This window comes from Mastigoproctus giganteus, chromosome 12 (assembly GCF_048544385.1).
Source record: "Mastigoproctus giganteus isolate SK-2022 chromosome 12, ASM4854438v1, whole genome shotgun sequence".
Taxonomy (NCBI): Eukaryota; Metazoa; Arthropoda; class Arachnida; order Uropygi; family Thelyphonidae; genus Mastigoproctus; species Mastigoproctus giganteus.
Window position 1 is genome coordinate 173,081,060 of NC_143586.1, and position 20,193 is coordinate 173,101,252.

Below are 20,193 nucleotides of genomic sequence, written 5' to 3' on the forward strand. Positions count from 1 at the left end.
CAACATGTAAGGTTTTTCATTTGGGAAAAAGAAATCTGGTGGTGACATTCAGACTGTAAATGGAATTAAAGGTGGTTTAGAATGAAAAAGAATTAGCAGTTATGATACAAATAGATATTAGATTTTTCTTTTGGTGTAAGTGGGTGGCTAGGAAAGCTCATAAATACATTAATAATGATTATTAGGACCTTTTCCAGCAGAGAGAAGGATGTTATTTTCTTTATAAAATTATGTTGAGACCTTATTTGAAATATTATATTCAGGCCTGGAGTCCTTGCCTAAAAAAAAGAGATCTTCTGGTGAAGATCCAAAGAATGAGAGCTAGATTGATGGGAAATGCTAAGGGTTGCCCTTGGAAGGAAGTCTTAGAAGATGTAGACTGCAGTCTGGAGACATCTTAGGGGTAACCTGTATTTAATGCTTTTAAGGAAATAAACACAGATGAATATGGGAGGTATTTTTCTGTTGGCAAGTGAAACAAGAACAACAGGCAACATAAAATTTTGGGAATCTTGTTGATTGTTATAATAAGTTGCCTTCCAGTAGTTGAGGTAGAGGGACTGACAGGTTAAGGGGGAACTTAGTTGGTGCAAATTGTGATTGGCCCAGGTTTATTTATTTATTTTGAATAAGTTTGCTTCCTTTCATCATTTGATGTAATCGATACTAACATTAATGACTGCATTAGTTCAGAAGTTAAAAGACTGTTATTTACAATCAACAGTAACTCTCGAGAGGAGACTGATTATCCAGTTGCAACAAAAAACAAAGTAAACCATAAGGGGGGAAGCTTGTTTAGAAAACCTTTATGCCAAAACATGATCAAAATCCTTAGAAAAGTCAAGAGTAAATTCTGCAGTTACTCTGAGCTTTTTCATCCAATTTATCCAAAGTGGATAATGTAAGCCAAGATATCACTGGTGGATTGAATATATTTATAAGTGGCCTGGAAAATTCAAGGGGATTTTAACTTTCCATACATCAGTTCAAACTTGTGGTTTGGCAGCTAACAGTAGCAAAGCATTTCTTGGATGACTGCTTCCTTGCATCTACATGAGAGAGAGAGAGAGAGAGAGAGAGAGAGAGAGAGAGACCATGATGGGAAGCAGTGTACTTGATCTGGTTATCAACAGCAATTCATCACGTATTAAAAATGTTCATTTTAAGGAACCTTTAGGTGGCAGTGATCATTGTGTATTGATGTGAAATTTATTCAAAGAAATAACTACAGTACACAAAAGGGGGAAGTGATTATAATGGGCTCAGTCATTTTTTAAACTGTTTAGCATGACCAACTGATGTTTAAGAAATGCATATGCCAAATGGGAAGTTTTCTGAGAGCTATTCATAGAGAGGCCACTAAGCATTTTATACCGATTAAAAAATATTGTTCATGATTTAGACCAAAATGGTTGTCAGTTGATCTGATGGGCTTAATAGCAGAGGGGAAAAAAATGCATAAGATATCAAGGGGTTAGACAGGCCAGGGCAGATTACAAAAAGCTCTTGATCAAGAGTGTAAAAGAAGCAAGGCATTTTCTTTGCATGTGTTAACCTAGAAGGAATGGGATGAATTGCATTCGTCTGCTGGATATGAATTGTATGACTATTGATGCATCTATATCATTTTGCATCTGTATCACGCATGAAGTTTTTAGAGATGAAGTTTGCAGAAGTCTATTGAATACTGATATGGAGTGGAATGATTTTATAATAACAGAAAGTAGGTTGTTGTAGAGAAATTGCTGGTGATGATGAAATCTATCCAATTATATTAAGAGAAGCTGTGAAAAAGATAGTTAAATGGGAGCATCTTTAGATTCAGAAGTACCTGTAGATGGGAGATTTGCAGATATATCCCCCCCCCCTGCCTATTCACAAGGATGTTTCAAATGGTGAAGTGTAAATGGATAATTACAGACCTGTCATTTAACCTCTGTTCCAGGGAAAATAATGGGATCATTAGTTAACAAAGCAATCAAGATTATCTTGATTGGAGTGTGGTCACAATGCAATCATGGCATAGATTGGTTAAAGGGAGATCATGCCTTCACAAATCTGATTAGTGGTATACTATGAGGTTGTTACAAAAGAGCTTGATGCAAAGAATTTTCACATCATCTAGTTAGATTTTAATAAAGGCTTAAATACTGTACCATATGTGCATTTATCATACATTGGAGCAAGGTGGCATTAGAAATAAGTTATTACTGTGGTTCTCTCAAAAAAAGAGAGATGTTTAAGTGGTAGGAGACAAGGGCTGGTTATAAATGGCAACTGCTCTTCATAGACTAATGTAATGGGTGCAGTTCACAGTAATCAGTGATAGGCCACTTACTGTTTTTAATATTAATGAAATTGATGTAAGTATTTCAGGTTTGATTTTCTAGTGTGCTGATGATACAAAGGTAGACGGTAGTTACTGATAGTAACCAAGGTATGCTATTTCAAGAGAATCTAGATAAAATAAGATAAGCAGATGGACTGAGAAGTGGCAATTAAATATGGACATTGATGAATACAAGGTACTGCATCTGGGTGGCAGTAATCTAAGGATAGTGTACCAAACTCAAAAGTAGTGGACTATGAAAAAAAGGGGTAGAACTAGTTAAAGGCATAATGGAATGATATCCAATTTAATAATTAGTAATTGACAGATTTCTGTAATCAAAATAGTTAAATGATTAGTAGCCTACTAGCTGCTTATCACTTTTGAGATTGGTAGTACTAACTACTAATGGAGGTAATTGAGAAGATATAATTGATTAATTCAGTTATGGTTAACATTAGTAGAGGCATATGAGGCAAGAAAGCAAGCTTATACAGTATCAGCTAAAAAAAACCCTTCCCATTTCAGCCATCCGGTCATTCCAAATGTTTGTCTAGTTCAGCCTAAAATTTATTTAAGCTATCAACTTCCACAATAGATGGAATTCTGTTCCAGCAATCAACTACCCACTGGCTAAATGCAAATTTCTGCACATCTATTCTACAACTGTCTTTCCTCAGTATGAATTTATGCTCCCTTGGGTTTGTAATCTAAGCAAGAGGAAGAATCCCATAAACATCGAGCTTGCTCAACCCATTCAAGGCCTTATACACTTCAATCAGATCACCTCGCAGGTGCCTAGTCAACAGATGCTGCAATTTGCAGAACTTAAGCCTTTCTTTGACCCCTTTGTTCCCCTCACCAATCTTGTTGTCCTTCTCTATACTCATTCTAGCAACTCAACATCCTTCCTAAGATGAGGCCTCCAGACCTGTATGCAGTACTCCAGGTGTGGCCTGACCATTGCCTTATTCAAAGGGATAATCACCGCCTTATCTCTACTAGCAAAATTCCTGTATATCATTGACAAGACCCCATTACCTGCTCTGTCAGCCTGTCTGCACTGCTCAGAAAACTTCATATCTGACTTCACAATTACCCCAAGGTCTTTTTCATTCTACACTACCTTGAGTGTAGTACCATATGGTTGGTATGTTACTCTGGGGTTACTGCTACCCATATGCAGTACTTTGCATTTGTCAATGTTAAACTTCATTTGCCACTTCTCAGCCCATCTGCCCAACTTTTCTAGATCCGGTTGCAGTAGCATACTGTCATTACTGTCGTTAACAATTCTGCCAACTTCTGTAACATCTGCAAATTTGGACATTAATCCTGATACACATTCATCAATATCATTGATAAATATACAAAACAACAATGGGCCCAACATCGAATCCTGGCTGGAGGACTTCACTAATAACATTAGTCCATGAAGAGCGGTGTCCATTGATTACCACTCTGTCTTCTTCCATCCAACCACCCTTTTATCCATTGTTGCAAGTTGCCCTTAATGCCATATTGCTGCAATTTGTACTGTAGTCTTCCATGTGCAACTGTATCAAAAGCTTTCCCAAAATCCAAGTATATGATATCAAAATTATTTTTTGCATCCAGTTCCTTTGTAACCACATCATAGTATTCAGTCAAATTAGTCAAGCAAGACTTGCCCTTAACAAACCCATGCTGTGTCTGCATTATTATTGTAGTCTTGTCTAGATGATCCTACATTGCTTCTTTAACCAGTGACTCCATTACTTTCCCTGGAACAGAATTTAAACTAACAGGTTAGTAATTACTTCTGTCAACCTTTAAACATCATGAAATGCATCCATCTCATACTCCATTGTTGATATTATGTCAAATAAATGTTTGCCACTAATTACTGTCTTGTGTCATTTCTGCTTCTTGTGCCTCTGTCACTACGTTTCCGGTTATGGGTTCCTATGCGATTCACATTCCTTTAGATGTTACCTACCTCCCCTAAATGTTTGTACCAATATTTTTGAGACACCCTGTATATAAATAAACATGATTCTGTGCAAATGGTAAGCGAAAAATTAAATTCATTAAAGGAATTTGAATTTGATTGAACAAAAAATTATTCAAAACAATCCCTTAAACAAGAGTAACAAATACTGTATTCATTCTGAATGACCAAAGCAAGAAAATAATTATTACTAATGAGATGTTTGACAAAGTAAATATTCAAGTACAGTAGGGTTCCGCTTCTCGGCATTCTGTTAATGCAGCAGTTTTCAATTATATCCATGTTCATTATGTTCGGCGCTTGTTCTGCTTTTTTGCCGTGACACACTCAGCAACCGAGTCTGAAAAGGGTGTCAAGCACCATTTTATTGCTGTTATTCAGTCTGTTTACAGCATATGATAGCATAAACATGTTATTAGACTTTTATATGCATTTACAAGTGAAAAAAAGTATCCACTTTTTTTTGGTGGGGGGGGGGGTCTGCAACCTAACTACAGTGTTTTGGTTACACACAATTTCACATTTTCCCTACCCACACCCAGTTGTGGGTGGGAAAGTAATTCCACTTCCATTCATAGTGAAGAGAGAGAGATGGGAGGGGGAAGGAAATGAAGCTGAGCACTATGAATTTAGCAATATTTAAATTGCAAATAACAGTTTATTAGAAAAACTTTCAAGCCTAACAGCAAGGAAGGCTCCTGGAGTTGATGGCATATACCTAGTAATTTTGATGGATGTGGTGAGAGGATCCATTGAACCATTAAGATTAATTTAGCGAGCATCAGACTCAGGAAAGATTCCTTGGGATTAAAGAAGTGTGAATATATCACCAATATACAGGGCACTCCATAAGTAATGAAACTATTTCGAATAACTTCTGATGTAAATATATATAAGTTATTTGAAAAGTAGAGTTTATAATCTTTTAATTTTTGTTTCAGAATAATTTGAGCATGAGACAAGGACCATGGGTCTTAATGAAGGAGAGGATCGAAATTGTAAAGTGGCATGCAAAATATGAAAGTGCTGCAGAAGTCATCCCCCTCCACACCTGGTGTTCAAGAAGTTTTTTGGACATAAACCATAATACTAAAGACTAGAAAGCAAATTGAAGAAGTTTGAAGTGGGAACAGGCACAGTCTACCAAAACCTGGTAGACATTGTATCTCAAAGTCATCTGCCGATTTGGAACTTGTAAATGAGAATATCAAAAGAAGTCCAAAAAAAATCTCAAAGGTGAAGGTCGGAACTTAAAATACCTAAAACAAGTTTAAAAAGAATCATAAATGAACAAATATTTCCCACGTTGCTACAAAGTTTGAGTGAGGATGACCCAGATAGAAGATTGAAATTTTCCAAACAGTTTTTGGGCATGACTGATACAACACACATATTGTTGACAATGTTTTTTGGACTGATGAAGTCATATTTAACTAAATGGAACTGTTAATTGCCATAACTGTGTTTATTACTCTCGTAATTCCCATTTATCCTTTAATGAGGATTTAAATTCTCCTGACTTTGACATTCTGGGCTGGAATATGGACAGGAGGTGCTCTCAGACCTTTTTTTTCTTTGAGGGAACCATGACATGAAAAAGCTACCCGAGATTGCTAAAAAACAAATTCATTCCATGAATGCAGGATGGATGTACTAGCTCACTGTGCAAAAATTGTCTGCAAATTCTTAGACAAAAAGTTTCCAGGTTAGTGTATCAGTTTGCGAAGTCCCATTGAATAGCCACTGCATTCCGTGTGGTATCTCAACAAAATGTAATTCCTGTGGATTATTTTTTGTGGAGATTCTTAAAGGATGAAGTATTTAGTAATAAACACTGGTCTCTGCTGGAGCTTCAGCAGTCAATAGCTAGAAATTTTAGAATATTTTTGAGGAATTGTGCATTGTTGCTTTGTGCCCAAAAGACTACAATTTTGTAATGACTAAAGTGGAAGCCATGTTGAACAGATGTTGTAATTTTTTTTTTTAAAGTTTATATATGCCCTTTCTATTGTGTTAACATTAATTAAAATATATATTTAAAATAGTGTTATTTTCAGTCTATATAACTTATATATATTTACATCAGAAGTTATTCCAAATAGTTTCATTACTTATGGAGTGCCCTGTATATTGGTGATACAGTCACACTTCTCTAATCCCAAGGAGTCTGAGTCTGATGCTCTCTAAATTAATCTTAATGGTTCAATGGATTTACAGTCAGATATGTTTGCTTAATTATGATCATCCTATATAAAGGTGGTTTTAAGAATGAAGTGGGTAATTAAAGACCAGTCATTCTGACTCAGTGGTCAGAAGAATCATAGAGATAATGATGACATATGCAATGCAGGGACCTTTAGTTAGAAATGGAATTCTGAAAGCTGTATGACATGATTCTGTTAACCGAAAATCATGTTTGACTAACTTGGTTTGCTATATTGACATGATTATTCATGAACTTGACATTGTTTATTTGGATTTTAGAAAAGCTTGACTTGTGAGAGGTTACTGTATAAGCTGGACCATTTGGAACCATGGGTAAGATTCTAAGGTGGATTGCAGAGTGGCTGCAGGGAAGAAGCAGAAGGGTTGTGATTAATGTTTAAACTTCAGATTGGTTTAATATTAGCATTAGTTGAGGCATATGATGCAAGAAAGCAAGCTTATACAGCATCAGGCAAAAAAAAAAAAAAAAAAAAACCCTTCCCGTTTCACCCATCCGGTCACTCCAAATGTTTGTCTAGTTCAGCCTTAAATTTATTTAAGCTATCAACTTCCACAACAGATGGAATTCTTTTCCAGCAATCAACTACCCTCTGGCTAAAGGCAAACTTTCGCACATCTATTCTACAACTGTCTTTCCTCAGTTTGAATCTATGCCCCTTCAGGTTTCTTAATCTGAGCAAGCGGAAGTATCCCATCAGCATTGAGCATGCTCAAACCATTCAAGGCCTTATATACCCCGATCAGATCATCTCATAGGTGCCTAGTCTCCAAATGCTGCAACTTGCAGAACTTAAGCCCTTCTTCGTAAGTGTGCTCCTTTGTTCCTCTCACCAACCTTGTTGCCCTTCTCTGTACTCAATCTAGCAACTCTACATCCTTCCTAAACTGAGGCCTCCAGACCTGTATGCAGAACTGAAGGTGGGATCATTGTGTACGCAGCACTGAAGGTGTGAAAGCCTGATCATTGCTTTATTACTAGGAGATAATCATCTTCTTGTCTCTGCTAGCAAAGTTCCTATATATCATTGACAAAACTCCATGACCTGCTCTGACAGCCCATCTGAACTGCTCAGAGAACTTCATATTAGAAGTGTAGCCTCTGAAGGATCAGTTCTTGTTTTCAAAAATGACTTATTGTGGGATAGAGAGCATGATGTCAAAATTTGGAGATGATGTTATTCAGACATCTCCAAATTTAGAAATTCAAAGGTTTGGACAAGCTTCAATGATGGTCAGAAAAGTGAGAATGTTTTAATGCAGCAAAATGCAACGTTTTATATTTAGGGAGTAGCAACTTCGAAATAACTTATAGTGGGGTTGAATTAACCCTTTCCAGCCCAGCATTATTTTCAATTTTTTCCCCATGCAGTCCAGCTCTGTCAGTCAAATGACTAGTTGAAATGTGGTGTTTTAATTTTTTAAATTTTAAAATTTTTTTTTTAATTTTCTAGTTTACATGAGCTAATATAGAAAACAGCAAGACAGAACAGGTTAAAAGCTCTAATGCAATATTTCTTCTTGGAAGAAAATATACACAAAACCTTTGATCTAGATAATTGACAATGTTTTTTACTTTACAGCCCCTACTTTGAACCCCTTGTTTGTCCTTTTTTGAGTGTTTCAGAGATGCAACATCTAAAATATCTGCAGAAATCACTTCCTGCTAAATACATTCTTGAAAAATTTAATTCTCTCAGTCCATTATTCAAAAACAGTATTTCTTTATATCAATTTTTATTTTATTTTTTTAATTTTTTTTTATTTTCATTTTCTCAGGGAGTGATCACCGTGTTTAGAACTCTGCGATTACTCCCTGCTCATGGTTCTTGTACTGTTATGCCTATCCTTAATGGTGTCTTCTGGTTTGTGTGTGATGATCAAGTCTAGAATATTCTTGTCTCCAGATGTACAAATACATCCCATGGTGGATGAAATAAGTTAACCTGTTTGTTGCTAATTTTTTCTCTGAAAGTATCTTTATGCCTTTTCTTTTCAGAGTTAAATGATATACTGCATTTTTAATAGAGATGCAGTATGAAGAACTTCATTATGGTTCCAAAATATCTATTTTCTTCTTATTAGAGTTAGCCAAATATTAAGGATTTAAAATTTATACAAAAGAATAGCATTTTACTAATAAAAATAATAATAAGAGATGTAATTTCATATGGAATCATGATTTTTTTTTTGTAAGGTATATAATACAAGTTGACACTATTCAAAATGGCCTCAACTTTTAATGAAGATTACCAAAGACTGACTACCTCTTCGCAGGATCTCTAATTCACTTTGCTATTACTGTAATGCCGTAGGTAGAACACAAGCCTGAATTTAACTTCATTGTGGAACTTATTTTGTGAATTTTAAGTAAACACAATAAATAAATAATATTTTGGAACTTATTTTATGAATTTTAAATAAAAGGACATGGGTCAGTTTTTCCAAGGCTCGTTTAATGAGTGTAATTCTCTTCAAAAAGGTGTAATCAGTTTGCTTAGAACTAGTGGGATATCTGCATCTCTTGATCAAAGTGTACTGTTGTAAAAATGTAATCATTTTTGCAATGATTAGTAAATGAGAATAATCAGGCATAATGGAAAATGGGTTAATGACTGAGTGAAAGATAAGAAAATGGTATTGAAATAACATGCATGAAGTTGAATTAGGGTGGAAGATCAGATATGCCAGAAGAAACAAAGATAATGAAAGTTGAATGCTTGAGGTTCTCTAGAATAGCGATTCTCAATTACTGATTTAAATTCTTATGATTTAAATTCTTCTCTTCTATTCTGTAAAAGTTTTAAAAATATATATATTATGTGCTGTAAGATTTCAAAACATCAGATAAAAATCACAAAGTATGTGATTGATCATGTTAATAACCTTTATTATCTTGTTAAAAACATTTAATCCTCTTAGTTTCTGATAGTGGAACCCTAATACAGGAACTTTTGGTATTTTATCATCTACAAGTACAGAAGTTTGGAACCATTTCTCTAGAAATATTTGTTCTTCTCACATAAAAGTTAATTGAAATTAAAAGCTTATGACCAAAGTAAGCATAGACTGTTTGAAATTTGAGGTTCACTATTTTAATTTTTCCTTATGTTTACACAAAAAGGACATTAACAGGATTATTATTTGTAACTAAGAGCCATATGAATACATTTCTTAGAATATGTTTAAAATAGTGAATTTTTTTTTCCTTTAGTGTGATAAGTTGTCATTGACAAATAACAACAAACTGGATTTCTGGGATTTACGGTATTACACAACAATGGTAGAGGAATTAAAGTATTCTGTGGATCAAAGTAGACTACGAGAATATTTCCCACTTCCTGTTGTCACCAAGGGTTTGCTGGACATATATCAGGTATTGAATTTTCTTAATTTTCAAAATGTTTTTACTTTAGCTTCTATAAATGAGTTTGAAATTGTCAGAGTTTAAGTGGCATTCATGATTACTCATCATGTAATCAAGCGACAAAGAAGATTAGGCTTGTTGAAGTTAAACATAAGGAAGACACCTGGGGGTTGATGGGATCTATCCAGTTATATTAAAGGAGGCAGCAAAGGAAGTAAGCAGGCACTTAGCCATGATTATGAGAACATAATGGGAGGTCCCCACATAATGGAAGGTCCCAATTTAATTGTGTGTGAATAATTCATAATTTACTGTTAATGTGCAAATATATCCCCAATTCACAAAAGGGGATCAAAAGGTGACACGAGTAATTACAGAGTAATTAGCATTAGCAGAGGCATATGATGCAAGAAAGCAAGTTTATGCAGCATCAGCCAAAAAGAAAAAAAAAATCTGCTCTGATTTCACCCCTCCGTTCTTTCCAAATACCTGTCCAGCTCAGCCTTAAATTTATTTAGGCTATCAACTTCCAAAACAAGGTATGGAAGTCTGTTCCACCAACCAGATACCTACTGGCTAAAGGCAAACTTCTGCACATCTATCCTACATCTGTTTTTTCTCAATTTGAATTTATGCCCTCTCAGGTGATTATTCTGAGTAAGAGGAAGAATCCCATCAGCATTGAGCATGCTCAAACCATTCAAAGCTTTATACACCTCAATCAGATCACCTCGCAGGTGCCTAGTCTCCAGACACTGTAATTTGCAAAACTTAAGCCTTTCTTTGAGCAACCTTTGTTCCATTCACTAATCTTGTTGCCCTTCTCTGTACTCATTCCAACAGATCTACATCCTTCTTAAAATGAGGCCTCCAGACCTGTATACAGTACTCAAGGTGTGGCCTGACCATTGCCTTATACAAGGGGATAATCACCTCCTTATCCCTGCTAGAAAAATTCCTGTATATCATTGACAAGATACCATGAGCTACTCTTGCAGACTGTCTGCACTGCTCAGAAAACTTCATATCTGCCTGCACAATTACCCCCCCCCCCAGGTCCTTTTCGTTCTCTACCAATGTCAGTGTAGTACCACAGAGTTGATACGTCACTCTGGGGTTACTGCTTCCCACATGTAGAACTTTACGTTTGTCAATGTTAAACTTCATTTGCCACCTCTCTGACCATCTGCTCAACTTTTCTAGATCCTGTTGCAGCAGCAGCGTACTGTTATTAGTGTCCTTAACAATCTGCCAACCTTCGTATCATCTGCAAACTTGGACATTAAGCTTGATATACCATCATCAATATCATTTATAAATACAGAAAACAACAATGGACCCAACGCTGAACCCTGAGGGAATCCATTAATAACATTAGTTCACGATGAGCACTGTCCATTGATTACTGCTCTCCGTCTTCTCCTACTCAACCAACCGTTTATCCATAGCAGTAATTTGCCTCCAATGCCAAACTGCTTCAATTTGTTCAGCAGTCTTCCATGTGCAACAGTATCAAAAGCCTCTCTAAGATCCAAATATATGATATCAAAGGTATTCCCTGCATCCAGTTCCTTTGTGACCACATCATAGTATCCAATCAAATTGGTCAGGCAAGACTTTCCCTTAACAAAACCATGCTGTGTCTGAGCTATAACTGAAGTCTTGTCTAGATGATCCTGCAGTGCTTCTTTAACCAGTGCCTCCATTAATTTTCCAGGAACAGAAGTTAAACTAACAGGTCTATAATTACTTGTGTTGCCCTTTGATCCTCCTTTGTGAATTGGGGTCACATTTGCACATCTCCAGTCCATGGACACCTCCCCTGAGTCCAAAGAAGCTTTCATAATTATGGCTAAGAGTTTGCTTACTTTCTTTGCTGCCTCCTTTAATATAACTGGATAGATCCCATCCAACCCGGGTGCATTTTTTATATTGATCTTCAACAATTTCTCCTCCACTTCCCTCTTGGTTATTACGAAATCATCTATCTCACTGCCAGAGTTTAATTCACCTCTGGTATTCTCCTCCCTGAATAACTCCTCATGTGTGAATGTAGATGCAAAATACTCATTTAGTTTGTTAGCCACCTGAGCAGGATCATCAACAGTTGAATCATTGATATCAAATTGATATTACATTAGTTTAATTGATGTTACGTTAGTTTAACTTCTGATCCGGGGAAAATAATGGAGTCACTGGTTATAGAAGCAATTCAGGATCATCTAGACAAGACTGCAGTTATAGTTCAGATGCAGCATGCATTTATTAATAGGAAGTCTTGTTTTATCAGTTTTATTGGATACTTTGATGTGGTCACAAAGTAACTGGATGCAAAAAAATAATTTTGATGTCATATACTTGGATTTCAAGAATGCTTTTGATACTTTTGCACATGGAAGACTACTGTACAAGTTGGAGCAGTATGGCATTAAGGGCAAGTTGCTACAATGGATAAATGATGGTTGAGTGGGAGAAGACAGAGAGTGGTAATCAATGGACACTGCTCTTCCTGGACTAATGTTATTAGTGTAGTTCCCCAGGGGTAGGGCCTACAATACCGGTCACAATCTTAATACCGGTATTCCAAAAACAAATGTTTTTCTCAATAAATTTTGATGACGGTTAATAAAATAAGGAAAAAACAAGTACTGTAATTACTTGAATTCATGTTTTAAGTAAACTTTTATTGCAATAATAAATATTCTGAAAAAAAATCATTAAAATACTGTTATTCTAAAAACAAAAAAATACATATTGTTACTGCAAAGTTTAGTTATGTTTAAGCATCCACACTACCTGTCCGAATAAGTGAGCTCTTAAGAAACATAAGCAATCATTGGTATGATCTTTTAAAATGGATCTAATTTTGGTACATACAGTATTTGATTAGCAGCAGAAAACGCCCTTTCGGATTCTGTTCTGGTACTGAGATAATCGTAGACGATCTCAGTCCATATTTTCTGGGTTTTGAACTTTTTTAGCAAAAATAGTTAAGTATTTCATTAATTTCCGACTCAAGTTCATCTTTTAAAATCTCATTGGAGTCAGGCAATTTCTTATTTTGGAAAGAATTTGTGGAATGCTGATGTTCTGTTCCATGTTGGTCTTCCATGGTTGAATTATGTTCATCATTTTCTGAAGGAGAAAGAAGTTTTATTAAGCGAAGTATAATTTTCACTATAGTATCTTTACTGAGTGGGAGAGAGCAAAGAGTGGAGATAAAGAATAAAGAAGAGAGCAAAAAGTGGAGATAAAGAATAAAGAAGAGAGCAAAGAGTGCAGTTAAGGAATTCTTCACATATATAAATGCAAAGAACAGAAGGACAAATCAGATTGGACTCTTACGTAATGGACGTGGGATAGTATTAGATACCATAGCTGAAGTTGCAGATGAACTCAACAGTTACTTTGCATCGATATTTACATAAAAAAAATCCTTTGTGTCAATGAGATATGGAAGTGAAGTTGAAAAAAATGTAATTAATGATAATGAAATTTCAAATGATTATTTAATGAGAAAACTTTTGCGCCTACAGGCAAGTAAGTCTCCTGTGGTTGGTTGATGGCATATACCTTATAATCTTTAAGGAGGCGGCAAGTGAATGCATTGAACCATTAAGGCTAGTTATGAGAACATCACTAGACTCGGGAAGATTCTGTTGGATTGGTGTAAATTGGAACATAAAGGCGGTTCTAGGAGTGTAATGGGAAATTACCAACTGGCCAGTCTAGCTTCAGTAGTAGGGAGATTCATGGAGGCAATGATCAAGGGTGGAATTCAGGATCATTTAGTTGGAAATGGAATTCTGTAGGATACACAGCATCGTTTTGTAAAGGAAAAATCATGTTTAACAAATCTGGTTAGCCATTTTGACAGGTCACTCGTGAGCTGGATTTAGGGAATAATTTCGACATTGTTTATTTGGATTTCTGCAAAGCATTTGACTCAGTTCCACATGAGTGGTTACTTTATAAGTTGGAGCAGGCTGGAATCATAGGGAAAATCCTCAGATGGATAGCACAATGGCTTCACGGCAGGAGACAGATGGTTGTGATAAATGGTTATTCCTCAGATTGGGTTAATGTAAGAAGTGGGATTCCCCAAGAATCAGTATTGGGACCACTGTTGTTTTTGATTATCTTAAATGACATCTATGAAGGGATGGAGAGCATGAGTTCTAAACTTGCAAATGATGTAAAGATCAGTAGAGTAGTTAATAATCGCCGCCAAGTAGAGCTTCTTCAGTGATCTAGATAGACTTCCGGGATGGTCAGAAAAGTGGCAGCTATGCTTTAATTCAACAAAATGCAAGGTCTTACACCTTGGGAACAGCAACCCCAAAATAACTTATAATACCCTTCGTGGAATTGAACTAAAGTCAGTAGTGGAGGAACGGGACTTAGAAGTTACAGTACGGTCAGACTGTAGTTGTCCGAGAATTGTGGACAGGTTGCAATGTTGCATGGTTTATCGAACATTTGCTAGTAGAGATAATGATGTCATAATCACATAAAGGCGATTTTATAACGCTACTGCAACAGGATCTAGAAAAGTTGAGCAGATAGACTGAGAGGTGGCAACTGAAGTTTAAGGTTGACAAATGCAAAGTACTGCATATGGGTAGCAGTAACCCCAGAGTAACATACCAACCATATGGTATTACACTCAGGGTAGTGTAGAATGAAAAAGACCTTGGGGTAATTGTGAAGTCAGATATGAAGTTTTCTGAGCAGTGCAGATAGGCTGCAAGGGTAACTCATGGGGTCTTGTCAATAATATATAGGAATTTTACTAGCAGGGATAACTAGGTGATTATCCACTTGCATAAGGCAATTGTCAGGCCCCCACCTTGAAAGATGTTGAGCTACTAGAACGAGTGCAGAGAAGGGCAATGAGATTAGTGAGTGGAACAGAGGATTGCTGTTACCAAGATAGGCTTAAGTTTTGTAAATTGAAGAATATGGGACTAGGCATCTGCAAAGTCATCTGATTGAGGTGTATAAGGCCTTGAATGGTGTGAGCGAGCTGAGTGCTGATGGGATTCTTCTTCTTGCTCAGATTCTGCACCTGGGGCATAAATTCAAAATGAGGAAAGACAGTTGTAGAATAGATGTGCAGAAATTTGCCTTTAGCCAGTGGGTGGTTGATTGCTGGAACAAACTTCCATCTGTTATTGTGGAAGTCGACAGCTTAAATAAATTCAGTGCTGAACTAGACAAACTTTTTTGGAGTAAATGGATGGGTAAAATATAAAGGGTTTTTTTTTTTTTTTTTTGGCTGATGCTACATAAGCTTGTTTTCTTGCATCATATGCCTCTACTAATGCTAATGTTCTGCTGCTCATTATAAGCCCAATGTTTTATTTGAATTTAGAAAATGCAGTTATGCAACTTTAAATTATGTGAACCTCTTTGAACACATTTGCAGAGGGTCAAGGTGACATTAAATCATGGGCATTCAATCTAAATGCTTTGGCAAGGCAACCGTAAGACTGCTAATCGTCCTTTTGGTATTCGTCTCCAAGAGCTACTCAAAGAACTTAATATCAAGGTAGACAAGGTTGCCCAAACACCAAAGCAACCCCTTCCACCCTGGCATGCTCATGTCCCGGCATGTGACTTATCCCTTAGAAATTGGGCAAAGTCGGACACTCTATCATCAGTCTACCTGCAGCTTTATTCAGCACACCGAGCTGAACATTCTGACTTCGCGCCAGTTTACACAGACGGTTCAAAGTCGGAATCATATGTGGGATCTGCTGCTGTCTTTACAGACAGCACTACATCGGAGCAGATTCCCTCTGAATGCAGCATATTTACTGCAGAGCTGTACGCTATTGAGTTAGCTTTGGATCACATCAGTAAATGCCAATACCAACGGTTCATTTTATATTCTGACTCTCTCAGCATGTTACAGGCTTTAATAACTGTGAGATATAATTCTCATCCAGTTCTGTCTAGCATTCAGCAGAAGATTCACTTTCTCCATGAACGTGAATATGATATCCTCTTCTTCTGGATTCCCAGCCACATTGGGATTATGGGAAACGATTTGGCTGACACCGCAGCCAAATCAGCAATTCTCAATAATAATCGCTGCCTGTCAGTCCCCTATACAGACTACAGGCAAATAATACACGAGAAAATACATTCCCAATGGCAGGATTCGTGGAATAGACAGACTGCGAATAAATTATATCAAATAAAGCCTGTAATTGAACCGTGGCAGTCTAGTCTGCGCAGGATTCGTAAGGAGGAAGTTGTTCTTGCCCGGACCCGCATAGGACATAGTCATTTGACACATTCTTTTTTGCTGAGGGCTGATGACCCTCCTATGTGTGAGTCTTGTGGCACAATTTTATCAATTAGACACATTTTAATTGACTGTCCAGATTTTAGCAATATCCGTTTTACCGCTTTTAACCATCTGACTGAGCCTTATACACTCAGTCAGATTTTATCTGACAATGACAATGTGTCTGCTGTTTTTAGCTATTTTAAATCAATAAAGATTTTTACTTGTATTTAAAATTTATTTGTTGATGTAATTTCTTTATTGATTTACCGTTGTTATTTTATACCTTGACTTGGTGACCTTAATAATTAGGTCAGTAAAATTAAAATTTTTAAATATCATCTAGTTTTGGCGCATCTTTAACAGCTTGTTCTGTAGCCAGTGGTCCACTTCACACCAGTACCCTGGGTCCCCAGTGCTGGCGCATCGGCTACCCCGGATGCGGTAACATTGTTGTAAGAGCTTGTTCCGAATTTCATGCGGTTTCTTGCCTAGTTTTCCCGGTTTCCCGGTTCTGGTCATTTCGGCAGGATGACCACCCTCCTCCTTTCGCAGCCGGGCTTGGGACCGTCCATGGCGGAGTTTGTTCCAGCCTCACAGTGAAACATGCACTCCTCTTCTCTTTCACAACTATAAGAGCCAGTAACACTAAAACTTATCCTTGGAGATGATGTCAGTTTATCTGAATATTTATCTCAAGCATCATGATCATCTTCTTCAGCCATTGTCGGATGCCGCTGCAGGATAAAGGCTGCCTCAAGTTTCCAAGGCATCTGGAGTCAAGCATATCCATTACAAAATTTGTTCGATCTATCCATTGTCAGTTCTTCTTGATATTTGACCTGCCCATTTCCATTTTAAGCACTTGGTTCTTTCAGTCACAGACCTTGGTTTATGTTACACTCCTCAGTGTTTGAAAATGATGTCCCTTAAATGACTACAACCATTTCACAATGGTTGTAGTCATTTACAAATGGAGGTTGTGAATACTATCCTCTATTTGTATTCTCATATTATCCATTGCTCCGTGTAATGTGTCTGGAATTCTATCATTTCATCACAAATGTGGTGAATGCACACTTTTGGTTATGTTCAAAATTCGGTACTGTGTACTTCTCCATGTGACACCCATTCTTTGTAAAACTTTGGCATTCAATGCCAAACCTGGAGGATACATTGAGTGGCAAGTTTGTCGTGAAGACTATTAAGCTTTCCAAATGCTTCACATCCCAGTTTTATGTGCTGTTCAATTTCCATCATGATATTTCCATCTGTTGAAATTTCTTGCCCAGGGTAAACATATCTTTCCACTTCTAGTTTGTCCATCAGCCATGATTTTCTTTAGTCTGGTAAAGCATATTCACTTGTATATGCACATATCTAATTAGTTTTATTGCAATTAAAAGATTTGTAGGAAATGATAAGGATTCAATTTATAAAATTATAGTAAGAAAAGAGAATTGCAAGATATTTAAACAATTTAAGGAAAAACAAAAATTTGTCTTAAATATTATTTTAGTTGTATGGTGCACAGGTAATCTGCCTTTAATTTCTTAAAGAATTACAGATTATTCTCGAATGTTTTGTGGCACTTCTTGTACCACAAAACATTCAAGATTTAAAATAAAGTTTTGGTAATTGCTTAAACACATTTGCTGCCACTGTATTTGGAACAGTGTATTCAATGTGCCATAATTTTCTGAATGTTGAGAAACAACAACATTCCAAAAATTTGCAAATAATGGTTGAAAAGCTAAAAATGTATAGCTAAAAGCAAACACTTGCTTTTGGGTTGAACTGTAAATCAGAACAAACATCAAAAGTTTATTTCATGTAAAAAAAAAAAAAAAAAAAAAAAAAAAAAAGGTAAACCGCAGCCATTATCAACCCACTGCAGAATGGAAGCCTCTTCAACAATTTATATTGAGGGAAATGGACCATAATCTGGTATGCTGGTCCAGTGCAGATTGGCAGATCAACCGTATTTAGCAGTCAGAGGATCGAACCTCTGTCTACTCAAAGAGCATGTGCTACTGCACTCCTGCTCCTCACCACTTGGCTATGGAGGCCCTTATTTCATGTACATAAACTAAACTCAACGTAAGCAAAAAAAGAAATAAAACTGCATAGAAAGTTATAAACAAAAACTAAGCCCTGCTGCTAAAGTCTAGAGTTTAATCAGTGTGCCAACAGAATTGAGCAGTTGTTAATTTCTCTCATTTATGGCTGCTGTTTGCTGCCTTTGAGGTTCAATGTCTTCTTCTCTCATGCACAGTCGTAAAATTTTCCTTCAGCTCCAATATCCTGTCAGACACACCTTTATTTTTTGCTAATTTTATAGCTTGTTTTCAAGCTCTTCTGGTAAAATTATTGAACTGCTTTCTATTTATACTTCATATAAACACTTTAATGAACTAATTGAACATTTACATTCAATTATTTCTCTTCAGGAATTCGATTGTTAACAATTGTTTACATTCAGTTGTTAACAGCTATAGCCAGTGGCCATAGTTTTTTTCCTTTGTTTTTAGCGATCATCATCAGCCATTTTCAATCCACTGCAGGATGAAGGCCTCTCCAGCAACTTTCCAGTTCCTTCTGTTTTGTGCAATGGCCATCCATTTACTACCCACAAACTCATGAATTTCGTCTTTCCATCTCCGTTGTTGTCTTTCAGGTTTTCTTCTAGCTCTTCTTGGGTACCATTCTGTTATTTTCTTAGTTCATCTGTCATCATGTCTTTGAGCTATGTGTCTTTCCCAAGACCATTTTAGTTCTTTAGTTTTAATTAGAATGTCCTTTACTTGAGTTTGCTGCCTAATCCATGTGTTTCTCTTCTTATCTAACAGTCTGATTCCCAATATAATTTGTTCTGTTCTTCGTGTAGTTCTCAGCTTCTCTTCCATTCTTTTAGTGAGTGCCTAAGTTTCACTTCCATGTGTCATGGTGGGGAGTATACATTGGTTCATTATTTTACGTTTCAGACCAATGGGGATATTGCTCCTCAGTATGTGACTATATTTCCTGAATGCTATCCATCCAAAATTTATTCTTCTCTTGACTCCCAGCCATTTATCATTATTACAGCTAATGACTTGTCCCAGATAAGTATATGACTTCACCTTTTCAATTACTGCTCCTTTAATCATTATATCCCTTTCTGTGGCATACTTGTTCATCATTACTTTTGTTTTAGCCATATTCATCTTTAATCCAAAATCCTTACTAACTTTGCACAACTGATTAAGATTTTCCACTAATTCTTTGGGATCATGGCTTATGACCACAATGTCATCTGCAAATCGTAAATGGTTTAGCTACTCTCCATTCACATTGACTCCTTTCTGCGACTAGTCTAATCTTCTGGAAGCTTCCTCAAGGGTAGCAATAAACAACTTTGGAGATGGTGGCTCCTTATTGAACTCGTTTCTCAATTTTAAATTTCCTACTGTCTTTGTCTAGTCTAATTTTTTTTTTTTTTTTTTCAAAATCATAATATATGGGGTATCTATGCCTTGTCTTTCCAGTGCCCGAAACAATGCCTTATGCTGTATGGAGTCAAATGCCTTTTCATAATCCACAAATGCCAGGCATAATGGCGTTTTATATTCACTTGCTTTCTCCATTAGCTGTGATTTTACATGAAGTGATGCATAGTTAAGAATTCTGTCCTAAAGCCAGCTTACTCTTTTGGTTGATTCTCATCAAGTATTCTTTCTAATTTGTTATTAATGAACATTGTGACTTTGTAAATGTGGGATAACAAGCTAATTGGTCTATAATTTCCAATTTCTGATTTATCTTCTTTCTTATACAACAAAACAATGATTGTCCACTCCGTAGGCATCACACCTTTTTTAATACATTTTGTGAACAGTCTTGCCAGTTTCTGTGTCATGTCTCTTCCTCCCAATTTTAACAACTCTACAGTAACTTCATCTTCCCACGGGTCTTCCTGATTCTTCATTTTCTTCAATACATGTTCTACC

The 20,193-nt window shown here is 36.4% G+C and overlaps 1 protein-coding gene across 1 annotated transcript in view; it reads left to right on the forward strand.

Moving 5' to 3' along the window:
- The window catches only part of LOC150077600 (thimet oligopeptidase-like), a 170,904-nt gene that overhangs the window by 83,690 nt on the left and 67,021 nt on the right, over nt 1-20,193 (forward strand). Inside the window, exon 8 of the mRNA XM_090386530.1 lies at nt 9,757-9,918. Coding sequence (XP_090242656.1) covers nt 9,757-9,918 — 162 coding nt within the window. The remainder of the gene's footprint in view (nt 1-9,756; nt 9,919-20,193) is intronic.